The 13,950-nt window shown below is 39.3% G+C and overlaps 1 protein-coding gene across 1 annotated transcript in view; it reads right to left on the bottom strand.

Annotated features, from left to right (window-relative positions):
- The window catches only part of LOC311149145 (CMP-N-acetylneuraminate-beta-1,4-galactoside alpha-2,3-sialyltransferase-like), a gene marked incomplete at its 5' end in the record, with an annotated part of 48,045 nt that overhangs the window by 32,578 nt on the left and 1,517 nt on the right, over nt 1–13,950 (bottom strand). The window contains 3 exons of the mRNA XM_084186232.1: nt 11,142–11,328; nt 11,593–11,688; nt 12,264–12,327. Coding sequence (XP_084042358.1) covers nt 11,142–11,328; nt 11,593–11,688; nt 12,264–12,327 — 347 coding nt within the window. The remainder of the gene's footprint in view (nt 1–11,141; nt 11,329–11,592; nt 11,689–12,263; nt 12,328–13,950) is intronic.

The following is a 13,950-nucleotide window of genomic DNA, read 5'->3' as shown; positions in this document are numbered from 1 at the left end:
ATTTAATTAATTTAATTTTGAGTATCATTATTTTTATATAGGGTACACATTCTCATTCTGAACTTCTAACACGAGTGGGACAGGTGTGGCTACGTGACAATGATCACAAGAGCAGCTGCTCACCGATTTGACAGCTCCAACGCAGTTCCACCTCCGACACTGCCAAAACATCAGCTATGCAGTTGTCGGCTATCGCCGGTTAATGCTTGATCTGATTGAATCTAGGCCATTCTAAACAGTGTTTTGATCATTTTCAAATGTAATAGTTCCATGTAGAATAAACCATCCTTCACATAACACTGTAGAAGAAGGTTTTTGCTAATATAACAATGTGCAAATATTACATTGTCATTCACAGCCGCTACAGATACTGTACCTATCAACATTTTGTCTGGTGGTGCTGGGGCTACCTTGCCAACCATGTCAGTCGTCATACCTTCCTTTATGGTGTCCCATATGCCCCCCGTCCCCCATTGATAGTACCATTCAATTCAATAATAACAAAAGACAAAAAGTAATAATGTGTCTTGTATAATTTTAATGTTAAGTACAAGGTCTTTCCCAATTCAGACATCAGGATCAACCTGTCTTTCAGTCAGAGAACTCCATGACCAAAGCTTCTCTTCTGTCCTCCATCCATAGCCGTGGGAAGTAGAGGTGCTGAGGGTTAAAAAAGTAACAAATAAAAATACATTCACAAAAGTAGTGCAAAAACAAAATCGCAGCAACCCCACCGCCAAACTACTTCCCACGGCTATGCCTCCATCTGTAGAAAAACGAGGTAGAGTTGAGTCACACATGTATTGAAAGGGTGGTGTTATCATGTCCGTATAATCAGTTTGTCTGTCTGTAAATGTTGTTTATTGTGGCCGCACTATTTGACAGAGTCAAATCCCTGTACAAGCAAATGTATTTAGCGAAAAAAGGTGATTCTGATATTACTAAACACTTGTAATGTCCTGTCTTATTAGTAATTTGCCAGAAGATACCGATCCTACCATTACGGCTGTTTACACTGGGGCCAGAACGCAATCATGGTTACATTAAGACACCGTGGAGCTGGCGCGAGATATGGGTCAGAAAATGCAGAGATGGGATATGCCACTGTACTCCAAATCTGACCTCTATCCACACTGCTCCATCGAAGATGAAAATACTGTTTGTTTTCCTGGAAAACTGCCCTTTTCGTCCTCATACTAGCTAGCAGTAGCCACAACAGCCATTGTGGAATGGCACGTTGCGTTGAACACAAAAGAGCTGTATCAAAGACGATAAAGGTACAACTTAGAATACAGTGGCAAATCCCATCCCTGCACTGAGGTACGTTTTTCAACACATATCTCGCGCCTTGATTGCGTTCCGACCCCAGTGCAGCTCAGTGTAAACAAGCGTAACGGTAGGGTTGGTATCTTCTGGCAAATTAGTAATCACCTTTTGTCCCTACTTAGGTGTTTACCAGTGCCAGTAGATCAGCTCCAGGCCCCTCCCGTCACAGATACGGGACATGAGGGAGCCTGACTTACAGATCCAACCCAACTCCTATCACAGAGAAAGAGAGGGAGGGAGAGACTGTCACTATACAGTCATGGTTGAACATAGCGAATTAGAGATGATAATTCCCAGCTATAACAAGGGACATGTGCTAGCACTGACATGCTGGTATTACTCACCCATCTACACACAATACACCATAATAACAAAGTGAAAACATGTTTTTAGAAATGTTTGCAAATATATTACATTAAATACTGAAATATCTAATTTACATAAGAATTCACACCCCCGAGTCAATACTTTGTAGAAGCACCTTTGGTGGCGATTACAGCTTTGAGTCGTTTTGGGTATGACTAGGCTGTTACGGTGACCATATTACCGCCACACCGGCTGTCTATATATTATCATGTGAATGATGCCCAGCATAAGGCAAGAAACAATGCCTTTTTTTTTTCTTCTAATCATAGTTGTACACCTCATGTAGACTAGCCCATAGACCTATATGTTTTGATAAGGTTTGTATAACAACTAAAGTGGCCAAATAACTTATTAAAATTAAGCACATTAATCCGCTTTACAAGGGTTGTAGAGCCTAACTGGCATACATAAGCAGCACCTGAGTTTCAAGTTTGGGGAAGATCATTTTCACAATACAAAATGTATATAATACTTTATAATAAAAGTATTACATGCATAATACCTTTTGCAGTCACTTTTGATAATGGTGTTTTCCCGCTAATGGAACATTCACGTGTATAGCCTACTGCCGTGTGCACATTGCTGCGCTTATAATGTGAATAAATAGCCTAATAGTTTATCAACATTTTAGGCTAAACGTTCTGATCTGTTGTGTCAGCCTCATTGCATAAAACAGTTTTTTTGATGCTATTGGTTGTATTAATTTGGGATCTATTGCATCCCACAACTGTCCCAGACTATGTTTGGAATATTTCTTTCTCGCACAGAATAGGTCAACTTTTGTACTATGGGGGATAGTAGACTGACATAGGCTAGTGCTTTTGCGGTTCGTTAGGCCTACTCATCTTGTTGGCTGACGAAAAGTGAATGTGGACAGTTATTCCAATATCTTCAATATGCACCTTGGAATTGGATAAGAACGTGCGCAGTTGCGTCCCCGATGTGTCTGTCTTCACTTGTAGCCTGTGAGAAAGACCTGATCACTTGATGGAGAGCCATGTGAGTGAGAGGTGCTTCGGAGCAAGCAGCACTCAGGGAGAAGGGAATTATCATTATTATATTCAGCCCAAGGGCACAATGGCCACTGGCTGCAAAAGGCATGTATTTGTTTTAGGGGGCATTACGGCAACACAAAGGGGATGCCGCTGGGAAATTCGAGCCATTAGCAAGTGCTTGTCAAATTGTGAATGAGAGACTGATGACGTGTGTACAGTCTGCGCAAAAAAAACTAAGCAGAGCTCATGCCTTTCATGCGACTTTTTTCAAATCATCCGGCTTTTTCAAATCATCATTAGAGTCGCATCATGCAGCCTTACAATGTATTAAACGTCTAAACATAATTTATAGCCCAACATTTGTAGAACAAATAAAGTTACATTAATAACTCTAAATTAAGCATATAGGAGTATCTATTTCTTTAACCGCTCAACACAGAATAGCCACATGTGTGCACTCCCTCATCATTTGGAGAAAATATCCTTTCTATTTTATTCAGCTTTGTTCAATAGCATTCTTAATGCTATAAAATAATGCCACGGAATTCTAAGCTAATATTTTCTGCTAAATTAAGTAGTGTAGCCCACAGCCATATGGCATAGCCAGATGATGACCTAACATAAGTACAACTCAGAGTATGCTATTCTGTTAATCTGAAATAGACTACATTTTCTTCATATCATGTTTCTTTAGACCTGTCTAAAATAAATAATGGATTTATTGTGAACGTGTAGGCTATATTACATGGATTTATTAGACTATTTTAAATGTAGATGTTCCAAAGGTCCGCATCAGTGACTTGTAGGCTATGTGTGGAAGCCAGGAGCTACTAAATGTGTTTATGTTAATTAATGGTCAATTACCGTGAGACTGGAAGTTATTTGCTTGACAATCATTCTATAGATTTTCAATGGCATTCAAGTCTGGGCTTTCGCTGGGAAACTCAAGGGCTTTCACATTCTTGTTCTGAAGCCATTCCAGCGTTGCTTTGGCTGTATGCTTGGGGTCATTGTCCTGTAGGAACGTAAATCTTCACCTCAGTCTAAGGTCGTTTGCACTCTGAAGCAGGACCTCATCAAGAATTTTCCTGTATTTGACTCCATTCATTGTTCCCTCTATCCTCACCAGTCTCCCAGTCCCTGCCGCTGAAAAGCATCCCATAGCATGATGCTGCCACCACCAAGCTTCACGGTAGGGATGGTGTTAGACGGGTGATGAGCTGTGCCTGATTTTCTCCAGACAAAGCGCTTTGCATTCAGGCCAAAGAGTAAAATGTTTGCCTTATCAGACCACAGAATATTTTGCCTTATGCTCACATGCCTTTTTGCAAACTCCAGGCGTGCCATCATGTGCCTTTTTCTCAGGAGTGGCTTCCGTCTGGCCACTCTCCCATAAAGCCCAGATTGGTGAAGTGCTTGTAGAGACTGTTGTCCTTTTGGCAGGTTCTCCCATCTCAGCCAAGAAACTCTATAGTTCTGTCAGTGGTCATTTGGTTCTTGGTCACCTCCCTGATGAAGGTCCTTCTTGCTTTAGGCAGAGTCTGGGTAGTTACATATACTTTTTTTAATGTCCCAATGATGGAGACCACTGTGCTCTTGGAAACTTTCAACACTCTAGAAATTGTTTTATACCATTCCCCAGATATTTGCCTCATCACAATTATATCTCTGAGATCTACGGACAGTTCCTTGGACTTCATGGTATAGTTTCTGCTCTGACATGCACTGTCGACTGTGGGACCTTATATAGACAGGTGTTTTTTTTTTCTAAATCATGTCCAAACAATTGAATTGGCCACAGGTGGACTCCAAGTTGTAGTGACATTTATAGCCTAATTTTATTTGATATGAATTCGGAGGGCTAAAATGCTGAAATATTAAAGCATTGAACCTCTCACTAAAGGCTTCAGTCATACAAAAGATACACTTAAATCCGAACTGGTCCTCCAGCAGATTAGTAAGAATGGCTCACCCCTTGTTAAAAAATGGCCTTTTTCCCTTTACCCAGATTAAAACCTCTCACTTTCGTTTAAAAAAAAATAATGAAATCATCTCCAAAATATAGCTATTTTTAAAACAAGCCATAGAGAGCTGGTTGCAATTTCAGTTTCATCCACCAGAAAAGACAGAACAAATATTACAACAAATATTATGGTTAAACTCAAATATACTAATTGATTAAAAACATACTTTTATTTTATTTTTAAAAAGGTATCATCTTTGTTAATGATATTATAATTAGGACTGGTGGAGTTATGTCAAACATGCAGCTAACAAAAAATACATGGAAATCAACTGATTGCAGCATTAGCGCAAAAATGGAGGAGGCAAGTGAAAGGAGGAGAAGGTAAGGAACTTGTCTGTCGGTCTTGCACCAAAGCCAAAATGTGTTAGAATTTGTGATGAATAAAAAAGTATACCAATTCCATTTAAGGACCAAAAAATGTACAGTTGCACCATACAGGTTGCAAAATAGTTGGGAAGAGATTTTTGATGTGCTGATTCCACAACAAGCTCTCACAGTCTCACGTCAGAATTAGACGTTTATACATGGTTCTAAAACATCACATTTCTAAGTGTATAAGGTTCTGTTAAGGCATTAACTCCGAAATCTTAACAACGAATGGTTAACGTAAGGGTTAAGGTTTGGGATAGGATTAAAACAAAAATCTCAAAAACTTCTTGGAGCATGCAACCTTTTGCACCAGAGGCAAATGCTTACGCACATCCGCCATCCTCGTCCACAACACCCTAGCAAAACCGAAACCTACTTGAAGGTAACAGTGTTCACTGTCGCCTCTAGTGGCCGGTTTCCACGTCATCTCCCGATGTCCTCAGACATGGATGGACGTCTAATACTGACTTGTATCACGGGTGACCTGGCTGGATCCCATGGCACATGGTTCATGAACTGATACACAAAACAACGTCTGATTCAAAACGTAAGAGTTTTTTTCATTTATATTATTATACAAAACTCTTGCAACCAATAGAATATCTGCACACTTTGTTGAGAAGAGACAGAATCGTTAGATTACTTGCTTTTGTAGCTTGTGTTTGGTCACAGGTTCAGGAATGGCTGAAAAATCACAACTTTTACCTAAAACTAACTCTGCAAATAGCAATGCTGGGTGACTTGAAAAGCCATAGTCAATTGATCAACAATATAATTATAATTGTTTATCTGTAGAAACTATGAGAATAGAAAGGTTCATAACTTTTGTGAAACATCACAGCACAGTTGAAAAATATATGGGAAGTAGAAAACCGGAAGGCTTTCAGAGATAGATGGGAGGGGTTGAGGGTAGCTGAAGGGTGGGGCAAAAAAATATATAACTAATTTAAAATGTACCGTGTCCATAAAATGTATATAGTATGTACTGTTTAAGCTGGAAGTAGAAGTGTAAGTATTGTTGTACATTAGTTTACTCCAATTGGAGGGGTGGTAGGGTTAGGGGAAAATCAAGGAAAATATATATATATACAGTGGGGAGAACAAGTATTTGATACACTGCCGCTTTTACAGGTTTTCCTACTTACAAAGCATGTAGAGGTCTGTAATTGTTATCATAGGTACACTTCAACTGTGAGAGACGGAATCTAAAACAAAAATCCAGAAAATCACATTGTATGATTTTTAAGTAATTCATTTGCATTTTATTGCATGACATAAGTATTTGATCACCTACCAACCAGTAAGAATTCTGGCTCTCACAGACCTGTTAGTTTTTCTTTAAGAAGCCCTCCTGTTCTCCACTCATTACCTGTATTAACTGTACCTGTTTGAACTCGTTACCTGTATAAAAGACACCTGTCCACACACTCAATCAAACAGACTCCAACCTCTCCACAATGGCCAAAATCAGAGAGCTGTGTAAGGACATCAGGGATACAATTGTAGACCTGCACAAGGCTGGGATGGGCTACAGGACAATAGGCAAGCAGCTTGATGAGAAGGCAACAACTGTTGGCGCAATTATTAGAAAATGGAAGAAGTTCAAGATGACGGTCAATCACCCTCGGTCTGGGGCTCCATGCAAGATCTCACCTCGTGGGGCATCAATGATCATGAGGAAGGTCAGGGAACAGCCCAGAACTACACGGCAGGACCTGGTCAATGACCTGAAGAGAGCTGGGACCACAGTCTCAAAGAAAACCATTAGTAACACATTACGCCGTCATGGATTAAAATCCTGCAGCGCACGCAAGGTCCCCCTGCTCAAGCCAGCGCATGTCCAGGCCCATCTGAAGTTTGCCAATGACCATCTGGATGATCCAGAGGAGGAATGGGAGAAGGTCATGTGGTCTGATGAGACAAAAATAGAGCTTTTTGGTCAAAACTCCACTCGCCGTGTTTGGAGGAAGAAGAAGGATGAGTACAACCCCAAGAAAACCATCCCAACCGTGAAGCATGGAGGTGGAAACATCATTCTTTGGGAATGCTTTTCTGCAAAGGGGACAGGACGACTGTACCGTATTGAGGGGAGGATGGATGGGGCCATGTATCGCGAGATCTTGGCCAATAACCTCCTTCCCTCAGTAAGAGCATTGAAGATGGGTCGTAGCTGGGTCTTCCAACATGACAACGACCCGAAACACACAGCCAAGGGCAACTAAGGAGTGACTCCGTAAGAATTATCTCAAGGTCCTGGAGTGGCCTAGCCAGTCTCCAGACCTGAACCCAATACAAAATCTTTGGAGGGAGCTGAAAGTCCGTATTGCCCAGCGACAGCCCCGAAACCTGAAGGATCTGGAGAAGGTCTGTATGGAGGAGTGGGCCAAAATCCCTGCTGCAGTGTGTGCAAACCTGGTCAAGACCTACAGGAAAGGTATGATCTCTGTAATTGCAAACAAAGGTTTCTGTACCAAATATGAAGTTCTGCTTTTCTGATGTATCAAATACTTATGTCATGCAATAAAATGCAAATGAATTACTTAAAAATCATATTTTTTCAATCAATATTATTTTCTGGGTTTTAGATTCCATCTCTCACAGTTGAAGTGTACCTATGATAAAAATTACAGACCTCTACATGCTTTGTAAGTAGGAAAACCTGCAAAATCGGCAGTGTATCAAATACTTGTTCTCCCCAATGTATATACACTTTTTTTTTTATATGAGGGATTAAAAATGATGCAAACAATTACATTGATAGAACCCACAATCTATCTGCAATATTAAAGCTGATCTACCTCCTAAACATTTTAATAAAGTTGTAGTGACATCTCAAGGATGATCAAAGGAAATTGGATGCACCAGAGCTAAATTTGGACTGTCATAGCAAAGGGGTGTGAATACTTATGTAAATTAGATATTTCTATATTTCATTTTCAATCAATTTGAAAAAATTCTCAAAACATGTTTTCACTTCGTCAATATGGGGTATTGTGTGTGTATATGGGTGAATAAACATCTATTTAATCAATTTTGAATTCAGGCTGTAACACAACAAAATGTGGAATAAGTCAAGGGGTATGAATACTTTCTGAAGGCACTAGTATCATAGCGGCATAGCCTATCAAATAATGACATGTAGCAAGCTAGCTAACATAGTAGCTAGCTATAAACAGAATTTAGCTACTTACCTACAAGACACCAGTCTCAGGTTTGACGGTTGACAGCCAAAGTAGAAGCTAATCGGATGTAATCCATATCCTGGCCATCTGCCAAAGATTGTTGAACAACTTTATGGAAGCCCATTTTCACGAGAGTAGCTATTTCCCGAGCAAGGGCAAGTACTAACCACACGTCTTGTCTGGGGAAGACGTTCCAGTGGGCTAGTTAGTTTTACGTGATCCGGTGCCGCGGGTTTGCTCATTTTCGACCATTCAATTGGTCCTCTTAAGGAGTTGGTTGCAATTTCAATTTAATCCTCCAGAAACGACAGAACAAATAATGCAACAAATAGTGTGGTTAAATTCAAATATACTAATTGACAAAAAACCTTTATTTTTTGACAGAATGTTTAAAAAAGGTATAATCTTCGTAAATGATATCATCGGTAGGACTGGTGGAGTTATGACTCACATGCAGCTAACAAAAACATATGGAAATGTCTGCTCTACCCAAAATTATAACCAAATAATTGCAGCCTTACCGCAAAAGTGGAAAAGGAAAGTGGAAGGGGGAGAAAGTAAGGAACTTGTCTGTGGGCCTTGCATTAAAGAACATAATTGGTTAAGGAAAACTGTGATAAATAAAAAAGTATATCAGTTTCACTTAAGGACCAAAGGATTGACAGCCGTCCCATTTAGATTGCAAAATAGTTGGGAAGAGATTTTTGTCGTACCGATCCCATGGCATAGTGTTTATGAACTAACACGCAAAACGACACCGGATTCAAAAATTTGAATCTTTCAATTAAAATTATTATATAAAATTTTTGCTACCAATAGAATGTTATTTATATGGGGGATACAATCTTCCCAGCTCTGCAGATTTTGCTGTGAATAGACAGAATCATTAGATTATTTGTTTTGGTTCTGTCCATTTGTAGCTTGTTTTTGGACACAGGTCCAGGAATGGCTAAAGGATTGCAATATTTACCTGGAGCTAACCTTGCAGATAGCATTACTGGGTGATCTGAAAAGTCATAGTCAATCGATCAATAATATAATAATACTTTTAGCAGAAATGTTTATCTTTAACTCACAATCTGTAGAAGCAATGAGAATAGAAAGGTTCAGAACTTTTGTAAAACATCACAGTACGGTTGAAATATATATGGCAAATAGAAATCCTATATGGATGGTGTTAAGAGATAGATGGGAGGTATTGAATGGAGTTGAAGGATGGGACTAATAACAAATAACAACAAATAATAACAAGATAACTAATAATGTAAGCATACTGTGTCCATAATAAGTATATAGGTTGTATGTTGGGAGCTTTTGGGAAAGAGAACAGTTAGAAAGATATGGCAAACCGGATGGACATCATGAAAATGATCGGAGAGGTTGCTCGCCCGCAAAGCAACCCAATCAGTCTTTCCCCAGAAAACACAGTGCCAACACATATTTATAGGCAAAAGGGGGCATGAATTGTTGATATAATTGCAATCGAAACCCATTATTTACCCGTTGTGACGCACTCAGGTTCCAAAAAGACTGGCTTTATGACCAAAATTATCCTATATACATATTTATATAATAAATGTTTCTGACTCATATCGATGCCACATAGGACATTTTCAAAGGGATTAGTTGGGTTTCAGGGGCAGTCGCTCTTTAAGTAAATCAGGTGTCATTGAAACCGAGCCAAATGGCGGATTTGCAACATTTGGAATCGTTCAGCACCCACCTTTTGCAGTCAGACTGATTGCAAGGTAGAGAGCAAAAAGTTAATAAGACAACCTAAACCATATGAACTGGCTACACCATCTCAAAAACGGGCACAATAAATCCAACCACTAACAGATTAGAGTAAATAAATAAAAAAGTAGGTTACTTATCTTTGTGCTGCATAATATAAATAACAATCCAAAAAACCATAAATAGAAACAAAGAATTTGAAAAATGGACCAGCAAAACAGCATGCTGGGAAATATGTTAATCAACCCCTGACACCATTTAACATTTATTTTTCCAAGGCTAGAAGTAAGCAATACAACATGTTGTCATCCTCTGCAGCTCAGTTGGTCGAGCATGACAACGGCAGTATAGTGGATTCAATTCCTGGGACCACCCTTACATAAAAAATGTATGCATGCATGACTGTAAATCGCTTTGGACAAAAGTGTCTGCTAAATGGCATATGTTGTGGAATTATAAAGCAATACAGAATAATTGAGTAAACAATATTCAGTGGAATTTGAATTTTGCCTCCATATAAAGGGCATAGTTCAGACTCCATAGTTCAGACTGCTTATAGGTAAGGAAACCAATATGTAATTTGGGTGAACTATCACTTTAATCTTACTGGAAAAATATATCACGTTAACTCCTCATAGGAAAGCATTAAATAAATAATTTAGACACAGTAATGTATATAATTATTTGATTCAAAACAAAGTTTGCATTCAATTTCAATGCTAAATGCATTAACTCCAGTAACTGGAATTTGCACAATTATAATACAACTCAAGTTTTAAAATTCTAAATTCCAATTCCATTCCAATTATGTTTTTATTTTCCAATTCAATTCCAATTCCGACAGTCTGAATTCCAATTTAATTCCAGATCCATTCTAAGGATGTTTTTCTTCTTCAATTCGAATTCAGACAATTTAAAATCCAATTCAAATCCAATAAAACAAAAATTAAGACTGCTGCAATTTCGATAAAATTCCAAGTAAATTCTCCACTTCCTGCTTGAATTCCAGAATTGAATTTGAAATTAAATTGACCCCAACCCTGATGTTCTCATGACTTTAAAGTTTTCTCCATGAATTGGGACTCCATTGGAACTTTACCTAACGTTGTAGGAATGTTCACTCTTAGCTGGATTACCACTTACCAGCCTCTCTTTAAAGATGATGGACCGCAGCCATTTGAAGTCGAGAGCTTTGAATGCAGAGAGGACGAAGAGGGAGTCCTGTTCGTAGCGTTCAGTCTTCTGGATGGCTCCCTCTGGGTAGGTGATACGCATAGTGGTCCGGGAACCCACATCCTTCTCATAGCCACTCACTGGGGCCTCGTTCAACCTGCAACACATACAGGTCAACTGGGATTAGGAACCTATAAAAATAGGGTTCTCACAATCACAGAGCATTGGCTAGTTCTCAATTTGTCTTTCCTCAATTCCTCGCATCCTCTCTCTTCGCATCCTTCTCAAAACATATTGGAGAAGGTCAGATAACTTCGGATGTTCTCCTCTAGTGCTGAGAACGAGGCAAGGATAGACGATGTAAGGAATCTAGGAAAGATTATTTAAGAATCCTGGTGTTGCTGTGCCTTTTAAAACTGACCTTGCAATCACATTGTACTCGTCAACCCTTGCACCCATAGACTTGTTGGCCAGAATAGCACCATTTCCCATGATGATGCACTTCTTACAACTCAGACTAGAAGAGCAGGAAAAGAACAGCAGAAAAACACAAGTTCTGTAAGGTTTGTGAAGAGAGGAAAATGACAAATACTGCACAGTGATTCATTTGATTCTGATATGATTAGTAGTTGTCCAATCGCTATCAGGTACCCTGACAGCATTATGTAGTAGAGAATGTTACCTCTGTTTAGTCTGAGTTCTACATTCCAGGTGGAAAATTAAACACATTCCCTATTTCCTTAGTTGATGATATCAGGTCGGCAGATAGTGGCTGTGGAAAGAACCAAGCCCTTAACAAGACAGAACGCTGGAAAATCAGCAACGTTTTCGGGATTGGTAGAACATATTTCTTGCCTGGTCCCAGATCTGTTTGTGCTGTCTAGCCAACTTATATGGTCGTTTTGGCATGACAGTGACCATAAGAGTTGGCAAGTCAGCACAAACATTTTTGGGACCAGGCTAGAATATTTCTGAGTAAGCCGAGAGTTTGCATACTGGAGGTTAGTTTCTGAATGTCCTTGAGAAGCAGGCATGACCCTTTAAATACCCCAAGATGCCCCCTGATGTTGTTGTGGTAGAGGTGTGACATACCTGTCCAGCTCATCTCCCAGACCATAGCTCTTTGTGGCAGTCAGAATATTATCTATGATATTTTCTGAGGAGAAAATAGAAGATTGTTAAACAAGCACATCTCCTGGCAGCAACCCTTTGACCCCAGGGAATGAGGTTACATCACAACCTTAGAATACAGACTTTTACGTTCCACTGAAGAACGAGTTCCGTAGCGCCTTGTCTTTACACCAGCATTAAAAAAATACTACAGTTTACTATATAACGGACTCCGTTCCTACCGTCCTACAGATTAGGTCATTTTGCTCTTAGTATTTGCAAAGTAGGTTTCCTCAAGGAGAACGCCCCCACTGTGTCAAAAATAATGAAACAAAAAACACTATAGTAAATACTACTGTAATATTGGCAAAAACACTACAGTAATTACTATAGTATATACTACAGTTTTTACTATAGTAATACTACAGTATTTATACTGTGACTCATTTCAGGAAACTAGGCGTATGTTGCGCGTCACTACTTCACATGAGAGCCATTTGAATGTTAAAAAAAAATTCAATCAAAATGCGTTTTTGGGCAGAAATGCTTTCTGGAACATGTGAACTTTCATGTGCCTTAATAACAAACGTGTATGCCATCTGTAAATACGAATACAATAGTTAAATTACGAGCCTAGTTGGTTTAGCCACCGAAAAAGACAGGAACCTTCCCGCTAGTCATGATTGGCTGAGATAATGAGTGGGCTAGACATGCCGAGAGATGAGTTCGGATTGGTCTGCCATGTAGCATGGTTTTGTCTATAATATGAGCTGGTCAGTATGTGTAGGAAATCCTTTCTAACGTGGCTTTTTTGAACGATATCACGTAGTAGAACGGCAAAAAGCAAAAGTGTTGCTCTCCAGTGGAATTAGAGTATGATAACTAAGGAGATGGCAAAAATTCGGGCGTTTGAGTGCAAATATGCAGAGGGAGTCGAAAGAGAACACACAGAAGACTATTGTTTACAACACCTGTCTCCGGATTACATCTTCAAACTAAGGGCAACCATGGCATCCGTGACAGAGAGGGAGAAGTGTCCATCCATGTATACGGGTAAGATCGTCTAGCTAGCTACATTTTCAGATATTACACGTTTCTAATTTTGTCAAAGTCGTTTATTTCAAGTTAAAGCGTATTGTTAGCTAGCTAGCTAACATTAGCTGGCTGGCTCGCTAGCTAACGTTATGTGTATGATCTGTGTTACTGTAGTAATATTATTTGTATCTCAGTGCCATTTGCATTGCTAGTTATAGCCTAATATTAGCTAGCTAGCTAACATTGAACCTGGTTGGTTAGCTACCTTCAGATTCCTGCAGGGTAGTAATGTTATGAGTTGAGATTATGGTTTAGCAAGCTACAGTGAAGGAAAAAAGTATTTGATCCCTTGCTGATTTTGTACATTTGCCCACTGACAAAGACATGATCAGTCTATAATTTTAATGGTAGGTTTATTTGAACAGTGAGAGACAGAATAACAACAAAAAAATCCAGGAAAATGCATGTCAAAAATGTTATAAATTGATTTGCATTTTAATGAGGGAAATAAGTATTTGACCCCTCTGCAAAACATGACTTAGTACTTGGTGGCAAAACCCTTGTTGGCAATCACAGAGGTCAGACGTTTCTTGTAGTTGGCCACCAGGTTTGCACACATCTCAGGAGGGATTTT

Source organism: Coregonus lavaretus, assembly GCF_964263955.1.
Source record: "Coregonus lavaretus genome assembly, chromosome: 21".
In the NCBI taxonomy this organism is placed as follows: domain Eukaryota; kingdom Metazoa; phylum Chordata; class Actinopteri; order Salmoniformes; family Salmonidae; genus Coregonus; species Coregonus lavaretus.
The sequence above is the reverse complement of the archived record's forward strand: the minus strand, read 5'-3'. Positions and strand labels throughout refer to the sequence as shown.